This window comes from Rhinolophus ferrumequinum, chromosome 6 (assembly GCF_004115265.2).
Source record: "Rhinolophus ferrumequinum isolate MPI-CBG mRhiFer1 chromosome 6, mRhiFer1_v1.p, whole genome shotgun sequence".
NCBI lineage: Eukaryota > Metazoa > Chordata > Mammalia > Chiroptera > Rhinolophidae > Rhinolophus > Rhinolophus ferrumequinum.
The window spans coordinates 28,155,230-28,172,644 of NC_046289.1; the positions used below are offsets into that span (position 1 = coordinate 28,155,230).

General features: G+C 48.9%; 1 protein-coding gene across 1 annotated transcript; it reads left to right on the forward strand.

The window, feature by feature from the left end:
* The first annotated feature begins 1,161 nt into the window (after nucleotides 1-1,161).
* On the forward strand, nucleotides 1,162-6,591 carry ZFP36L1 (ZFP36 ring finger protein like 1). Its single transcript, XM_033108636.1, has 2 exons — nucleotides 1,162-1,376; nucleotides 3,814-6,591. Exons 1-2 carry the CDS (start codon nucleotides 1,320-1,322, stop codon nucleotides 4,771-4,773), a joined length of 1,017 nt encoding a protein of 338 aa, XP_032964527.1. The 5' UTR covers nucleotides 1,162-1,319; the 3' UTR covers nucleotides 4,774-6,591.
* The last annotated feature ends 10,824 nt before the right edge of the window (nucleotides 6,592-17,415 follow it).

Consider the following 17,415-nt stretch of genomic DNA (forward strand, 5'->3'; position numbering starts at 1 on the left):
GGTTTCTAGGATCCCATGCTCCCCTCCCTCTCAAACAGCGCAGCGTGACAAGCCATATGTTCCGTTCCCTTGGGGGCGGGGGAAGAACAATAAAAGTGTCGCCTCCCCCATCTCTTTACCTTCATTCTTGCCAAAGTAACTTTTTCATTGTTCAAGTGTCTAGGGGTGTGTATGTGTATTTCGGCGCGGTCCACAGTTCTGAGCGCGCGCGGCAAGTTGTGTGTTGCTGGGTGGGTTTTTTGTCGGGGCGAGGAAGGGATATTCATATAGATTCAGGTTTCTTTATAAAAAAAGTTTAAAGATTGGGTACGTGAAATAAATACAACTTCCAGACCTGATAAACACTCCGCCTGGGCGGTGGTCTTTTTCGCGACCCCCCCAGTACCCCTTGCCTACACTCGGAGAGTTTGGGCTGCAGAGCAAGCGCGAGTGTAGACGCGTGCAGAGCCCTAAATCGTGCTGCGCACACCCCCGCCAGGCCGGGTCCTCCCTGGGGAAAAAGCCTCCCAACCCCACCCCCCGCTGAAAAAAAAAAAAAGTAAAACCATAGACTTCAAGGCTTTATGGGTCCAAATTTCCAATCCCCTTGACCTGCGGGGTTTGCGGAGGGGAGCCGAGTGCGGAAGAGAACTTGGGAAGAGAGTAAGTTGTGCGGGGCACTTGGACAAGTTAAAAAGATGTGCTCAAGATGGAAACCGCAGCGGGGCTCAGTACGGACTTCTGCTCCCGCTTGCCAAAAGAGAAAGTCGAGCTCGCCTTCCTGCCCGACAAAAAACAACAACACAACAACAAGAACCCCGAAGAGGGTGGAATGAGTGATGTCACAGAGCTGGGCCCTACGGCTGACAAAGGGGGGGCGCGCCCCTCCCCCTCTGCGCCGCGCGCCGCCCCAGAGCAGGGCGCCGGGTAGCGAAGCGAGCGGACTCGAAACTTTTCCTCTTTAAGAAAAAAAGTTGTGTGCTGCTCGGAGTGGGTTTTTTTTTTTTTTCCTCGCCTTCTTTCCTCGTCTCCCCTCCCCCTTCTTCCTTTTGAAAGTTTTTTTTTTTTTCCCGAGTTTGACCGCATGGCTGATTCAACTTCAGTGTCAATCAACTTTTTTTCCTCCTCTTCCTCATTTAAATAAGTTTAAAGCTCCTCCTCCCCGTCTAACTTTATAAATCGGGCTTCGCGCGCCGCAGTCCGAGAGAGTCAGAAAGGCAAGGGGCGCCGGGAGCAGGCGTGTGGGACTCCAGACCGGAGAGCCGGAGGCTGCGCCTTCCCCGCACCGGGACCTTCGCGACACACCAGATCCTCGTCCCTGCCCCGTGCGAGCACCCACGATGACCACCACCCTCGTGTCTGCCACCATCTTCGACTTGAGCGAAGTTTTATGCAAGGTAAAGTGAGGCGGAGGGTTTTGCTTTTCAAAATCTTTTTTGCCTTAAAAAGAGAATCCCCAAAAGTTTAGGTCTTGGAAAAAGGGGGGAAGAGGGGAGAAAGGCGAGATGTTTCTCCCCCACCATGCCCTTCCCCCCTCCCCAGTTTGAAGGAATTTGGCCCTCTCCTCTCCACCCTTTGAGTTTCAACAGTTCCTGGCGGGGGGGATTACATGGGAATCTGGAGACCAGAGTTTTGGGGGGCGAAGTTTGCGTGGCGGGGTTGCTGGGGGCATGCGGGTCATTGGCCTGGATTGGGGCAGGTTTGCGGTGGTCTTTCTTCCCTAACGTGCAGCTTGAGCCCGAGTTTCGCTGGTCTGCTCCGTTTCTCGGTGTGTGCTCGGGGTCTCCCGGCCGCCGGAGGGGTCTCAGTCTTTAGTTACAGCCCGCCTATAGGGTTGGGAGGGGGCTCCCTTGGAGAAGTGAGTCTTGGGACGACGATTTGCTAGTAGATTTTCGCCTGTCTTGAAGGGGCTGGGAATCTGCGAGAAAAAGGCCAGGAGCTCTGATTCAGAAGGATGTTGCAAAACGAGTTTGCAGTGGGGCTTCAGTTCGCCCCAGCTCGGCCAGGCTTCCTCTCGGGATAGACGGTTGTGCTGCAAACTTTGGCGTGAAAGTGAGACTCGGGTTGACCAGCTTACTTGTTTTCTAGGGGACCTCGAAAACGGAGGGTGGGGGGACGCGATGACAAAATGCAGGTCTGAGGTCGAGTCTTTGCTAGGAAGGATTTAATGGGGGTCTCCTTAAGTCGTGTAGCTTGCCAGTGGATGAAGAAGAAAAGCAAGTTTTAAACCCGGAATGTTCCAGTAGGGCGGTGTAAGTGTACACAGCAAAAAAAAGCCTATGGATGTTCAATTGATTTCTCCCCCTCTCCCCAGTTTTCTTCCCAAAGAGGGAAGCTGCTAGGCCACTTTTAATTGCTAAAGTGTTTTGCCTTCTTTTAAACACGTCGGGTCATGTTGCTCTTTTTTCCCAGCTTGCTTCTCCAGTCGGCGCAGCTGCCAGGGCCCCAGGGCTGCAGGGTTGGGGTGCAGGGACACCGAGGAGCTGAAGAGAAACATCGAAAAAGTTGGAATCTCAGCTTCCTTCCCTCCCTGCGCTCTCCCAAACTCCAGTTGCCCTGGCGGCTGCGGGTGCCTGAGTTCTCCCGCACTTCTTCCTTCTCTTCCCGGCTTTCTCGCTCTTTGATCTATTTCTCTTTCTCTCGCCCCCTCCCCCCTCAGGACTTTTAAAATGAACCTCATTGTTGGGAACCGGCTCTCAACTGGGTTCCTGTAATCCGCTCCATGGGGTGGTTGCTGTTACAGATTCCCGATCCCCCGCAGCTGATCCTGAGGGACCAACTTTAGAATTTACACAATGACACCCACATGGTCTGGAAGCCAACTCCCAGGTCATATCCCCCCACTGCTCCAACATCCTTTCCAAATCTTGGGTACAGTTTGGGCATGTGACCAGGGTCCCATTGGAACAGAAACCTGCCTGTGGTGGCTCTGCCCCCCTCCCCCACCACCAAATCCACTATTGACTGGGAGGGGGTGGGGGGGATTTGGTGCTTTCTTTTTCCTCCCCACCTGCAGCTTTGCGTTAAAGATTAAACACTGGTGCTCTTATTCCATCCAGCCTGCTTTAGGAGCCAGAAGACTAATTGCAAAGACATCTTCTCAGTGGAGGGAGGTGGAGGGGGCAGGGAATACTGGGGAGAGCATTGTGGAAAGCACCCCTTCCAGGAGCATGGGGCAATGAATTTTATTTTCAGGAATCACATCCCTCTTCTCTAACCCCAGATGGGATTTCTCCTACCCCCTCCCACCTCAGTAAGATAAAGCAAAGACAGTCTGAAAACCTGTTGCCAAAGGAAGGGAACACTTCTGAAGGAGGAAGTTGAGACTCTTGGGCCAGGTTGGGGGTGGAGAGCATCAAATAAGCAGGGACTGATTAAAAGGGGTAATCTCCTGAGGTTTACCTGATTTTTGTTAGGGGGAGGGGCAACCTAGAGAAGTCTGAATGATATGAGATCTTTTGAGTTGAGGAATCTATTTGGGAGGTAAAGAATTTGGATTTTATGGATAAAAGTGGTAGCTTTGGGGACAGGATATAGGGTTGCATTCCAGGGGTCTGCCTGGGGTAGGGTGCATGCATAAAACAATTTCTCACATAGGCCAGGATTTTGTGTGTATATTTTGTGTTTTTTTAATTCATGGGGCCAAAGTAAATCCAGGTGGCTGGTGTATGGGAGAAAGGGGAAGGGGGCTTGCCAGGGCAGAGGTGGGGATGGTTCCCTGGAGAGAGGTGGGGCATTTCTGATTGTGGAGGGGGTTGCCCTTAGTGGGTGCCCTTCTGGGCCTGGTGGATAGCTTTGTCACTAACCATCCTCTCTCCTCTCTCTTCCCTCCAGGGTAACAAGATGCTGAACTACAGTGCTCCCAGTGCAGGGGGCTGCCTGCTAGACAGGAAGGCAGTGGGCACCCCTACTGGGGGGGGCTTCCCCCGGAGGCACTCAGTTACCCTGCCCAGCTCCAAGTTCCACCAGAACCAGCTCCTCAGCAGCCTCAAGGGCGAGCCGGCCCCAACTCTGAGCTCTCGGGATAGCCGTTTCCGAGACCGCTCTTTCTCAGAAGGGGGTGAGCGACTGCTTCCCACCCAGAAGCAGCCTGGGAGTGGTCAGGTCAACTCCAGTCGCTACAAGACGGAGCTGTGCCGCCCCTTTGAGGAGAATGGTGCCTGTAAGTACGGGGACAAGTGCCAGTTCGCGCATGGCATCCATGAGCTCCGAAGCCTGACTCGCCATCCCAAGTACAAGACGGAGCTGTGCCGCACCTTCCACACCATCGGCTTTTGCCCATATGGGCCCCGCTGCCACTTCATCCACAATGCTGAGGAGCGCCGTGCCCTGGCCGGGGCCCGGGACCTCTCTGCTGACCGTCCCCGCCTCCAGCATAGCTTTAGCTTTGCTGGGTTTCCCAGTGCCGCTGCCACCGCCGCTGCCACAGGGCTGCTGGACAGCCCCACGTCCATCACCCCACCCCCCATCCTGAGCGCCGATGACCTCCTGGGCTCACCCACCCTTCCTGATGGCACCAATAACCCCTTTGCCTTCTCCAGCCAGGAGCTGGCGAGCCTCTTTGCCCCTAGCATGGGGCTGCCTGGGGGTGGCTCCCCGACCACCTTCCTTTTCCGGCCCATGTCTGAGTCTCCTCACATGTTTGACTCTCCCCCCAGCCCTCAGGATTCTCTCTCGGACCAGGAGGGCTACCTGAGCAGCTCCAGCAGCAGCCACAGTGGCTCAGACTCCCCCACTTTGGACAACTCAAGACGCCTGCCCATTTTCAGCAGACTTTCCATCTCAGATGACTAATCCAGGGTAGGGAGGGACCCCCTGCCCACTCCAGCCTCCCCACATCCCCAATCCTCACCTCCCTACCCTACAACCCCTACATTAACAAGGTTAAGCTCAACCCCTTTCCCCTAGAACCTTGGAATACCTCTCCCTCTTCCCCCTTTTAACCTCCCTAACATAAGGACAAGTCAATTTGTCAGTAGCTTCCTCTGGCTTGAAACCCCCTCTCCTTGATTTTATAGCCCACTTACCATGCATAACAGACAAGTCCCATATTTGTCAGTAGATGCCTTTTTTCCGGCTTAAGCCTTAAGTGCCAAATCACAAAAGAAAAAAGCAGTAACAGTTTACAGAAGCAACTTAGTGCCTTGTAATCTAACTTTGTCACTGTGACTACATTACCTCTTCAGCGCCAGAGGGCACCCGTGGGCCTCCCGGAGCCTCTGCCCATGGGGGAGGGGGGGACCCAGAACCAGCAGCTCCCTCCACTGGCGATACAACTGCACCTTCCCTTACTTCAGTCTCCCACACACTTCTCCCCTCTCCCTAGTACCCCCCCACGTCCCCCCCCCCAGAGTTGTTGCCAGACTTGGGTTTTAGGGAAACCTATATTGACATTCAAAACCTTTTTCTTCCCGACCTGAAATTCTGTTGACTAATCTTGCCTGGGTTGGTATAGGTCTACAGGAAGGAAGACAGAAAAAGTGGATGAAGATTGTGACATAAGTGGGACTTTGTGATTTAATTTTTTTCTTTTTTTTTTAAGTGGGGAGGAAGGGGAAGCTAGATGGACTATGAGAGACTTGATTTTGGTGCTAAAGTTCCCCAGTTCATATGTGACATCTTTTAAAAAAATGACAACAAAAAAATTGAGAGAAAAGCTAAAAAAAAACACATGTAAGGGGTGAAGAGTTAATGGTATTCATTCCACATACAATATCTGTGTAAAACGATTTCCCGTAGAAGTAGCTTTAATGGTTTTTGCTCTAGAATACCGTAGGTCTATCCTTAGAGCACTCACGCCATGCTTTTTTCCCTGGGTTTTAAACTTCATATAACTTTCAGAAATTGGAGAGCAAAAATTTTGCTTGTCACTGCACATCAATATAAAAAAGCTTATTTAACTTATCAAAACGTATTTATTGCCAAACTATGCTTTTTTTTGTTAATTTTGTTCATATTTATCGGGATGACAAATCCATAGAATATATTCTTTTATGTTAAATTATGATCTTCATATTAATCTTAAAATTTTGTGACGTGTCTTTTTCCTTTTTTTCCACAGTTTTAATATATTATTCTTCAACGACATTTTTTGTAACTTTACACTTTTTTTGGTTATTTTATTTTAAAAAAATGAAAAATTAATTTAAAAAAATGCAAAAAACTGTTGGATTATTTATTTTAGAAATTTTCCCCCTTTGTGTTGGACTGCAAATTGAGTTTCTTTCTCTTTAGGCCTTTCACAACTAGGACTGAGAATGTATGTAGAAGTTCTGTGACAGTACAGAAGGAAAACAACTTTATGTATAGCTTCTAAAAGGGAAAAAACAAACAAAAAAAGAAACCCTTTGACTTCCACGTGCCCATCTCGAGACATTCCGATTGCAGATTTGAGGTTCTGGATTCCAGGTTTAGTTTTCCAATGTTCATGCAAACAGAACTGGCACACACACATTAAGATGAATGTAATTATTATTCCTCTTGCTGGTCACTACCGTCGCTTTCTATTTCTCTTTCTTTGTGTGAATTTATTTAAAAAAAAACTTTTTGTAACGACTATTTGCAGTTTAAAATCAATAAACCCCGTTTTTTTTTTTTTCAAGAAACACTGATGGTGAAGCTGGTTTGACTTGGTTTGCAGTTTTATTCTGTAGGTTTGTCTCCTGTCTGTGTTGCAGATAGTGGTCAGAGGAGGGGCATTGTCTGGTTTCTTACACTTAGAGCTAAACCAATGGCTAGCTCCCTTGGTTGATGCTGGAAGTCTTCTGAGCTTATAGAGGGGGTGGGGTGGAGGTTGATTGCAAAGCATGCTAGACTTTGTATTATCTGCCCAGTGTGTTTGTTGTTAACAAGGGGCCAGCCTTGCCCAACCATATGGCCTTGGAAATTCTTCAGGAGAGCCAAGGCACAGGGGCTTCCAGTCTTCTCTGCCCAGCCTGTGGTCTTAATTCCGTTGGGTGATGTTGGGGCTGCCAAATTGATGATGCGGGGAATGTAGCACAAGGCACACCAGCGAGCCTGGGTTTGTGGGAGCTATTTGGGTGCTTCCGGGCTCATTTTTCTCACAGGACATTGACCTGAAGCCTACCTGGGATGTGTGTGTTGAAGGACTGTAGGTTTGGAGAGGAGCACCCAGGGTGGTGAGGGGCTCAACCATGGCACTGGGTTCGGGCGGTTTCACCTGGATTTGACATGTGCTTCTGTCTTGGGAGGGCTAAGGGGAAGTGAGTATTAAAATGGCCAGCATAACAGGAAGTCAGTAGGTCCCGCTAAGTGTTCGTTACACCCTGATGCTATACAGAGTAGGTAAGTAGTCATCTTGGTAATGGTGAGGTCTTCTTGGCTAGAAACACCCCAGCTGAAGCCAGATGACCACTTGGAGGGGATGTTTTGCTTGCCAGAGCAATTCCTGAATCTGGTTCTTGGGAGGACTTCGTTTTGGGGAGGCAGGGATGGATATTACTATTTGAGGCTTGGCTGCCTTCTGTTCCTTGTATTCAGTAGGTTTGGGGGCGGGGGGGGGGGGTAAACTGAATTTTCACCTTGATCCTCTACCTGGCTTCTCCCAAAGGCAATTAGGTCTACAGCAGACATTGTCTGGGCCAGGGCTGTCCTTGAGGCTAGGGAAGACATAACTTATGCAACCTGTTGACTCTTCCTTCCCTGCCTGGCAGGTGCCCGCTGTGGGGGACCGGAGTATGAGGTAGAAAAAAGGTACTATTAACTTCTTGTAGGGCAAAGGTTGGTGGAGGAAGGGGAAAAGCAGGCCTCGGACTGGAGTGAAACTAGACCTCTGTCCCTTAAGGAGGGAAGGACTGTGTGTGTGTGTGTGTGTGTGTGTGTGTGTGTGTGTGTGTTGTGTAGTGATGGTGGTGGTAGTGGCAAGTGATCTTCCTTTGACAAAGTGAAAACGACATTTAATCACTCACTTTGAACCCATGCTCTGCAGGGATAGATGAGCATATGGCAGACATCTTTCTAATTGCCTGGCTCATCGTGACACTGGTTGGATTTAGAGGGGACTGAGCATACCCACTGCCTGCCCAGAATTTCCTCCACTGAGTCAGTCTCTTGAGTGATAATGAAGGTGGAGGCATTGAGGCATTGACTCCAGAAAGCCCTGGAGGGTGGGGATTGTCTATAAAGATGGGGACGCTCTATGGCCCCAGGCCTCCACCCTTTATCCCGACTTGAGTGACTCCATGGGAAACTCACACAGGCTTGGATTTAGGTCACCCAGGTCCATGCATGGTCACCCAAGAGCCTGATTTTCTACCATCTAGATCTTAAATGTAGTGGAGATAGGTCCAAAGCTACTTAGGAAAGGAAATAGCAGAATTCTTTCAGGCCCATTCTTTTTCTAGGATTTAGAACAGGGGTGTCCCAACGTCTTTCAACGTTTTTCACCCAGGGCCATATTTGGTAAAATACACAACAGCCGGGCCACTCACTCGAGGTGAAGTATGTATTGCCTCACCTGGTTTATTTAAGTAAACTAAATATATTTTTGGAATTTGCTGCGGGCCAATAAAAAATGGATCTCAGGCCACAGTTGGCCCGTGGGCCGCAGTTTGGACACCCCTGATTTAGAAGACGAAAGGGCCTCAGCAGCAGTACTGTGCTCTGGGCTGGCAGGGAGTCCAGGGAGATGGGAGAGGGAATCAGAGTTGGCAGGGGACCTCCATCTCTGAGCTCCCCTACAGCCTGGGGAAGATAGAAGCCGTGCAGAGAGAGTTGGAGGTAAGGTCTAAACAAAGGGAAGGGGGACAGGAAAGACCAGGCCTGCCTTTGTCAGCCAGCTTTCTGGGGCACGAGGCCTACTTTCCCATCTCCTTCCCTGGACCTGGGGGCATCTTTAATTTGGGGGCCTGCACAGGGTCTGTCCTGACTGGGCAGGACCTCTGTGGCTTTTGGCCCTGCAACCCATGGTCTGGTCCTTGGCTGAAGGTCTTCCGTTGGAGCAGCTCAAAGCAAATGAGCTATTTTGGCCACTGAGCAATGACTTACCTTTTTAGGCCTGGAAGCCTCATTTTAAGGAGGAAGCCTGGGAACCCGCTGTTTTTAGTGGCACTCTGGGGAAAGGAGGGCCTTTGAGAGCAGGTGGGGGCAGCATAAACTGGGCTTTGCAGCCAATTAGATCATGAAGCATGGGATACCAAAGGGGCAGACAGTGTCATGGCAGGAGGAATTTTCCATGGCATGGAGGAAGAAGGGATATTGGAGCCCTTTGACCTGGGTTCAAATCTCAGCTGCCCTTATACCAGCTTGGGCCTTGGACAAATGACTCAACCTTGGATTTTCCATCTGTATCTCAAGGTGTGATTGTGAGGGTCAAGTGGACCGTTAGCCATGACAGCTCTTCATAAGTACCTGGTCGTCTGAGAGCTTCATGTGTGCTAACTTGGTCAGGGTTGACAGTGACCCCACGGAAGAAGTTTTGTACCATCCCCATTTTACATGTGGATAAATTGGGGAGCAGAGCTCACTATTTGTTACACAGCTAGAAGTATCAGGATTTGAACCCAGGCAGGCTAGCACCATCATTGCATTTCACCATGTCACAGGCTGGCACACTGAATACATCTGGCACAGTCCCTAGTACATAGTAACTACAAATTGACCGGTGTTAGTTCCTGCCTCCTTTGGCCTGTGTAGATTTTGAAGGGGCATGAGAGGCAGCCAGTTGGATTAGATGACTGCACATACCCCCTCCACCGACTGTCATGATCTCATGTCCTAAGAGGCCCTGGATTGGTGTGTTTGGAGGACGGGGCCTGGGAGGAGGGGGCAGGCCACCCCCTTGGACTTTCCCCTTCTCTACCTGCGACAGGGTGGCTTCTGTTAATGATCAACAGACAAGGGTGCCCCAGGGCGCCTGGGAGTTGGCCCTGTGCCCTTTTTCCCCTGGGGTCTCCCTGTCCTGCACGTAGCCAACCATTTAATCACGTCTGGTTGGACTGACTGGAACGCTACCTGAGTTCAGAGGGGAAGAGGGCCAGGAGAGACCAGCCAGGTTCCTCACCTCCTCTTGCTGCCTTGCAGGCTGCTCTTCTCAGGCTGGCATCTGGTCTGCTGGGCAGCAAGCAGGGATTCAGAGTTGGGAAGCAGGATGAAACCTCAGCCTTTCCTTGAGGTCAAGTCAGCCCTGGGGGGCCCTGTGGTGACCAACCTCTTGGTGGGTAAAGCTTGGGTTACAGAGAAAACTTGTAGCTGGAAGGCCTACAGTGCTTCTTGGAGGAGTCCCAAAGGGTTACATCTGAGTTATCATTGTGGGAAACTAATCTCCGAGAAGCCAGGGCAGGGGCTGCCCACATGCCAGCCTAGGTGCCCTCCTCCTGCCCATCAGAGTCAGCTGCTGGTCAGGGGGCAAGGATACCGCTTCTGTGTTTAAGCTGTTTGAGTTGTGTTGACATGTTGGTAAAGGCCAGGTCTCAAGGTACAGTGCTGTGAGTGACAACCGTTCTTGTGCTATCAGCTTGGGTACAGTGAAAATAAATATTGGTAATGGCCAAACCAGAGGCAATTTTCTTACCACTCGGAGATAGTTGCCCCCTGACTCCCAGTTGTAATACAGGGAGAAGTTGCTGATGACAACACAGAGTTCATTTCTGCCCACCTCAGTACTTCGGGGAGATAAGAGTCTCTGCTGCCTAGGTAAGAAGCTGATTTTGGAGGCAGGGACCTGGATTGAAGTCTCTACTTGGTCACTCTGTGACCTCCGGCTAAAATCTTAGTAAGCAGCTTAGAGCCCCAGTTTCCTCAAATGTAAAGCAGGATGATAATGATGACAATGGATAAACAAACTGTGGCAGTCACACAATGGAATACTATATAGCTGTATAAAAGAATAAATGACTGATATACTCGTTACACCACATGGATGATTTGCAAAACATGAAGTTGAGTGAAAGAAGTCTGCCACAAAAGAGTACATACTGTGAGTCTACTTATATGAAGTTCATAAGCAGGCAAGACTGATCTACACTGATAGAAATTTGAACAGAACACAGAGTATATGCACATAAAAGTTCATTGAGCTGCATGCCGAAGATTTATGTACTTTACTGTATGTAAGTTATACCTCAAAAGTAAAAACCTACGGAGTTGTTGTGTTAAATAATACATATAAGAAAAAAAGATGAAATTCAGTACCTGGCCCATTACAGGCACTTAATACATTGTAGCTGGTTTTTGTAATAGCAGTAAGTAACCTGAGGATGGTGATACTGTGCCCGTCCCCTTTTTATAGATGGAGAGAATGGATGGAGGGCAGGTGAGTAACTTGCCCAGGTGAAGTGGGATTTGAATCCCAGCAGAGCAGCTCTCAATCCTCCAGAGCTTCCCACTACCCTAGAAAACCCTCAGTACACAGGTGTTTCTTTAGTAAAGCTAAATATATAGTAATCCAGACTCCAGCAAGCTGGCTAATTAGTAAATGCAATCATCCACCTCAGAAAAGGGTCTTGTCTTTACAGATTCAAAATAAATCTCTTGGTACCTCCTTTGTGTGAGGTGCGGGGAGGCCAAGTTGGGGGCCTCGCTGGGCTGTGAGGGGCTGGAGAGAGGAGAGCTTGGCCGGGTGGGCTAGCATCGAGGGGCACTGTCCCAGGAATCCTCCACGGGGCCTGCTTGTCCTGGCTCTTCTCTCCCTACGGTGGTTGGAGGTTGTGCGGTCTCCCAGGACCTGGCCCCGCCTGTCTTCCCTGGCCCCCGGTCTCAAGGATGCATGGCAGCCTCATGTGGCTGCCGTGGCACCACTTCCTCCTTCTGTTCCATTCCACTCGCTTGGGAAGTGGTTCCAGTTGCAGGGCTCTGGGAAAATGTTCTTAGATGCCAACAGAGGGAGATGCTCAGTTCAGCCAGTACATCTGGCTGCCCCAAGGCTCTAGGGGCAGGTTCTTGCAGGGCTGACCTGCAGGTGCAGTGTGTGGGTAGGGCGCATGGATTGGGGTCAGGCAGCAGGGCAGAATTTAAGAAGGTGTTCACTCTCAGGGTCATGCACGTGATCGCCTCCTTAAATGTTGCACCCGAGGCACCTCACTTGTCTCCCTCTCATTTCAGCCCTGTCAGGCAGGCTGGATTTATCACTCTTCTGTGTGACTTTGGGCAAGTCACTTAATTTCGCTGAGCCTCGATTTCCTCTAAGTATGGGCGTATGAAGCATACTAACCCTGCCTACCTTATAGGGCTGTGGTGAGGATCAGATGAGAGGGAGAGGAAGGAGATTTGAGAATGAAAAGACCCTGGACAAAGATGGTATTCAGAGTGTGTGAGCAGCTTGTAGCTCAGGGTGACTGTGCCCTTCTTCCAGAGAAGTGTCAGTGGCACATCCTGGAACGTTTTCTGCTTGCCCCACCCTCTGGATTTCCTGCCTCAATCTTGTGTGGGGTGTATGTTGCAGGTGATTATCTCTTACATAATAAAAATAATAATAAAAATAATTACATGATTCAGCATTTGTGGAGACTTCCCAGGCTTGCCAGGCACTGGGCTTAGCCTTCCATTGCATGGTCTCATTTGATAGTACCTATGAAAAAGTACAGTAGTACCTCGGTTTTCGAACATATCTGTTGACAAACATTTTGGATTATGAATGCCGTAAACCGGAAGTAAATGTTTCAGTTTTCAAACACGACTCAGAAGTCGAATATGTCACACAGCTTCCCCTGAGTGCAAGATCCTGAGGCCTAGCTGTCGGCTGTTTTCGAATGTTTCAGAGCTCGTGGATTACGTTAGAAAACCGAGGTACCACTGTATGATCATTGTCATGCGGGGTGACAGGCGGGGTCTCTGGTCCCGCTCCCCACATAAGAACACAGGATATGGTGAGGCCAAAAAGGAACACCCACGGAGCCATAGGTAGGGGAGTCACACCACTATAGTCTCAATGGAGGCTGGATTCACATGACGTGCGACCTACTGTACGCTTTTCTGCCAACCGACCGACTCTCCCCAAGTCCCCTCAACTCTCCTCGACTTCCCAACATAGCCGCAGCAGTTATATTACTGGCCAATGGCTCAATGATTACAGCTGATGGCCATCTACTACCCGAGCCAGCACCCTTCCACATGAGGCAGAGAGCCTGGAAACTGCTCTCTGGGCTCTGTCCCCACAATCATTACACCCATTTTACAGGTGGGAAAAGTCAGGCTCAGGGAGAAGTCACTATGCCCCTAGTCATACATGAAGACAGACTGGGACCCCAGTCTGTCACTGGAGTCAGTTAGTAGGTCTGGGTTCTGATATTCGCTCTCCCCTGAGGACTCACAGTCATGGAGGAGAATGTGTTTTCTGCCAAGCCATCCCTCCCTGAGATGTTTCCATCCCATCTTGTCACCCTCTCTGCAGCGCAGGGGTTTAGGGTGGTGAGCAGAGGGTGGCTTGTTTTATGCCTCTTTTATAAATGGGGAAACTGAGGTACAGTATGGCGATGGCAACTGCACTGGGCTCACCGTCAGGTGCAGCGGCTGCACTGAAACAAGTCCCTGCCTCAGCTGTGCTCTGCATGGCTAGTGGTGGAGGGAGTCACGTTTTACTGCTCTGAGGTCTGTCATTCTGCCTGATGAGTGATGGAGAAACCTTGTGTAATGCAGGTGATTACTCTCTAATCAGCTACCAGCCTTATTGTCCACCTGAAACTTGGACTTTGGGGGCCTGCTCTAGAAGGTACCGGATGGTGGCTGGAGTTGGCGTTTCTGCTTTTGGTGCTTTCTTTTCTGAGAGCTGCTGCCCATACTTATTGAATTGCATTGCAGCATTCCCCCTCCACCCAAGGAAGTCATTCCTGCTAATGCAGGGGTCAGAGGGAGAAACATGGTACAGTCCCAGAGCTCCAGGTGCAGCAGAAACCAGTGATGGCAGAGGAAGGAGGCCCTGCCAATCAGCTACAGCTGCTGCCCAAATCCTCCCCCAGTGGCTTCAACCTGGAGGAAGGAGGGGGGCGGGGGCATTTCATTCATTGGTTCAAGAAGATCTGTCTCTTCGGGCCCCTTTCTTCCCGTGTTACTGACCATTTTACTGCCCAGCCTAGAGCGCCCTGAGGCATTGCGAGTGGCCTTCTAGATTCAGGTAAGAGCTGAACTATTTTTGACTTCTGTGTTGTCCCTGAGTTCTGCTTCTCTCGCCTCCTCCTACAGCTTTTGTTTGGGTTTGGAGCAGGAGCTGCATCTTTCTGCACAGTGCAGGACCCCTGCAAACCAAACAATGCATGTCACCTGGCCTCTTCAGTGTGTCATCAGATGTTTGGGAGATTTCTGGACTGCAGGTCCACATGAAAAAGGCAGTTAGGGAGCTGGGCTTTCTCTTCTTAAACATGCATTAAAAGCACTGCAAGATTGGAAGTCCATGCCAACATGCAAGTAAACCTGGGACTTTTACATTAGTGCAACTGCCCAGCCATGCCTAGCCTAGTTTGGGGGCTGGAGAGGGCATAATTTGCCGATGGACCTGGGTGATCACTTCTTTTTTCCAAGCTTCCATGTCCTTGTCTGTGAAATCTGGAGTTGGACCCGATGAGTTCTTCGTTCTATGATTCCATGAATACCTTAGAAAGGAAAATGTACAGAGCCAAATTTCCTTTGCCATGCCGAATGATGGTGCAATGGAGCCAGCAATGTCGGTGCTGTAGGGCCCCAACTAGAGTTCTAGATGGAAGGGAGTCGGTGTGTTTTGTTAATGTCAGGTGATTCTCAGGGACAGGTCTGGGACTCTAGAAATTGGCTGTCAGAACCTCCTTTGACGTGGTGATTTGAAACACTTATGAACTGGGGGTTGAATGAGAACACATAAGTCACCTCCTTGGTATGTTGTGTTTCCCCAAACACCCCATTTTCAATTAAAACACTGAAACAGCTGCCTTCTTTTAGGACCGTGCTTTGCATTGGAACACGCCCCTTAACACCCATTAGCCGACTGGTTTCTGTGATGCTCAGAGAAAGAGAGTTACTGGAGTTGGAAGTCCTGGGGAAGTAGATTTCAGCTCAGCTCAGGAAAGAACTTTTTAACAAGCTGAGCTGGCCTTCGGATGTAGTGAATTTCCTGTCGGAGGTAATATTCAAACCATAGCTAGGGGCTTACGCCCCACCCCCATGCTCTTCCCCTCCCCAATCAGGGACATTGCAGGGTGATTCCCTGACACCCTATCCAAAGCAGCACCCCTCCTCTGTCCTCACTCCCTATCACATCATCCTGGCTTAGTATTTTAATACTTATCACTCTCTGAAAGTGTCACGTTCATTTATTTATTTTTTTGCTGGTCAGTCATTCTCTCACCAAACTTGAAGGTAAATGTGGCAAAGCAGGTGCCTGGGTCCTTGTGCACTGTTCTGTCTCCAGCGTTCCATCTCCTGGCACTTCAGCAAATACTGAATAGATACAATTTTGCTCTCAGTATAGCTTTGTAGCTTCCAAGTCTATGAGCCCATCATCCTTCAAGAGCCTGGCTGCAGGCATCTGAAGAAGCCATGGTGTCCCTCGGTTCATGGTGTCCTGCAGAACGAGCCTTGGGAATCGTATGTATATAGTCTCTTTCCCTGGTTATGTGTCCTTGGGTGAGTCACCAGCCTTTTTTTGGGTCTTGGTTGCTTCATCTGTAAAAAGGAGAGAGCTGGATTCAGTTATCTTCAAGGCTCTTCCAGCTGAACTACCTTGTGATTCAAGTACTCTGTGTTTGCACTCACTCCTCTGTACTCAAACTGTGTATTCAACCCTCTTTTATTAGGGGTTCTAGTTCTATTAAAACAGAAAAATAAATTAAGTAGCCTTGGGAAGGGAAGAGTAAATATAAGTGCAAACGAATTATTTTATTTTGTGTAACAAATTACAAGGACTACAGCTAGACCTCAAGGGAACTGGTTATTTAATTAAATAATCAGTAGGTTAAATAGGGAGTTTGACCCAGGATACATGAACAGTTAAGGATTTTTTTCTCCCTGATATACTTTTGCCACCTGACAGTCCACTCAGCCTCAACATACTTAACACTTACTGATTTTAAATATACTTTATAAATGGAGATTCTTTCTCCTCTCTGGATTCTCTAGGAGATGGCTAGTAAGCCTAGATGATTCCATTTTACTGGTGAGAAACAGTTTAAAAGGCTACACTGAATGGCAACAGTAAAATAGCCTCTGTTGCAGGATTGCACTTTATGGCTGGCATGCGTTGACAGAGACGGTTAATTTTGCTGTTATTAGAAAAATTTAGGACTGGATCCTACATATTTCTCTTTGTGTGCCTGGAAGAGATTTCTTCTGTATCCTGAAGTGTTACCTAAATGCCATCCACAATAGCAACACATTCAGAATTACCTCTGTAATGAATCAGTCGACATGTAGGTAGGTATTGGTAAAGAGGTGCTATATGGTTCAAAAAGACATAAAATGCGATCCTTGTTTATAAAGAGTTTACATTTTGGTTGGGAAGACAAGACATAAACTAATGAAACCATCAATTAACAACACTGGGTTTGTACTTTGATAGCACTCTATGCTGATACAATAAAAGACTAGCTGGAGATAATTAGAGGATTGTAGCTTGTGATTTTCTGCTAATTGGGTAGTACATTTAGTGCCAACGAGTCAGAGGAAGGAGAGATTGGTGAGGGTCAGCATCCTCCTGGAGAGAGGCTTGCTTGCAGCTCCACTGGCCTGGTTCTGGGGGTATAGGGAAAACCATGCTGCTGCTCTGAGCTATAGCTCTCTAGGAACTGAATGCGAACAGTGCCCACTGGAGCTGTATGGTGCGGCAGCCATGCATCATGATAGCTCAGACTGCACAGCGCTCAGAGCCCTTGCCTGCTGGGGAATGAAGATCGGAGGGATTGAGGATATCACCCCCATCCCCTCCGACAGCACCCGCAGGAAGGGGGGTCGCCATGGTCGCCATCTGTGAACAGGACTCCTCAAATTTCTGTTTTCTGTTAATAAATTGCCTTTGTATGAGCTAAAAAAAAAAAAAAAAAAAAAAAAGCTCAGGCTGCAGACAACTAAAGATGAGCAGAAAATAGAGAGGTCTCGAGGTCATTCTGCCTGTGAGTTTGAATCAGCCTGAAGACCTGTTAAAATGTACTGTACTCTACACAATATTTTTAAATATTTTGAGCCAACATTTTAAAATCAAGAGATTTTAAAATCAGAATCCAGTTTTCTGGCATCTCTTGAAACATTGGGATTTTTGGCCAGGTAAGACTCAATCCCCTTGGCACCAGTTGTGGCATCAGTTGTGTGGATCGAAGTAGTGTCAGTGTAAGACGTGGCTTGTAGTCTGTACCCTGCCCCAGGCCCCACCACTCCCTATAAGTCCCCAGGGTTGCTTGAACCTTTTTTTTCCCTCATGGTAAAGAAATGTTTCTCTGCACTCATATCTCTATCACGAATAAGAAAAACAAAAGTTCAAGAGGGCTGTTTTTTTTTTTTAAAGCAATAATGAAAAGCCTA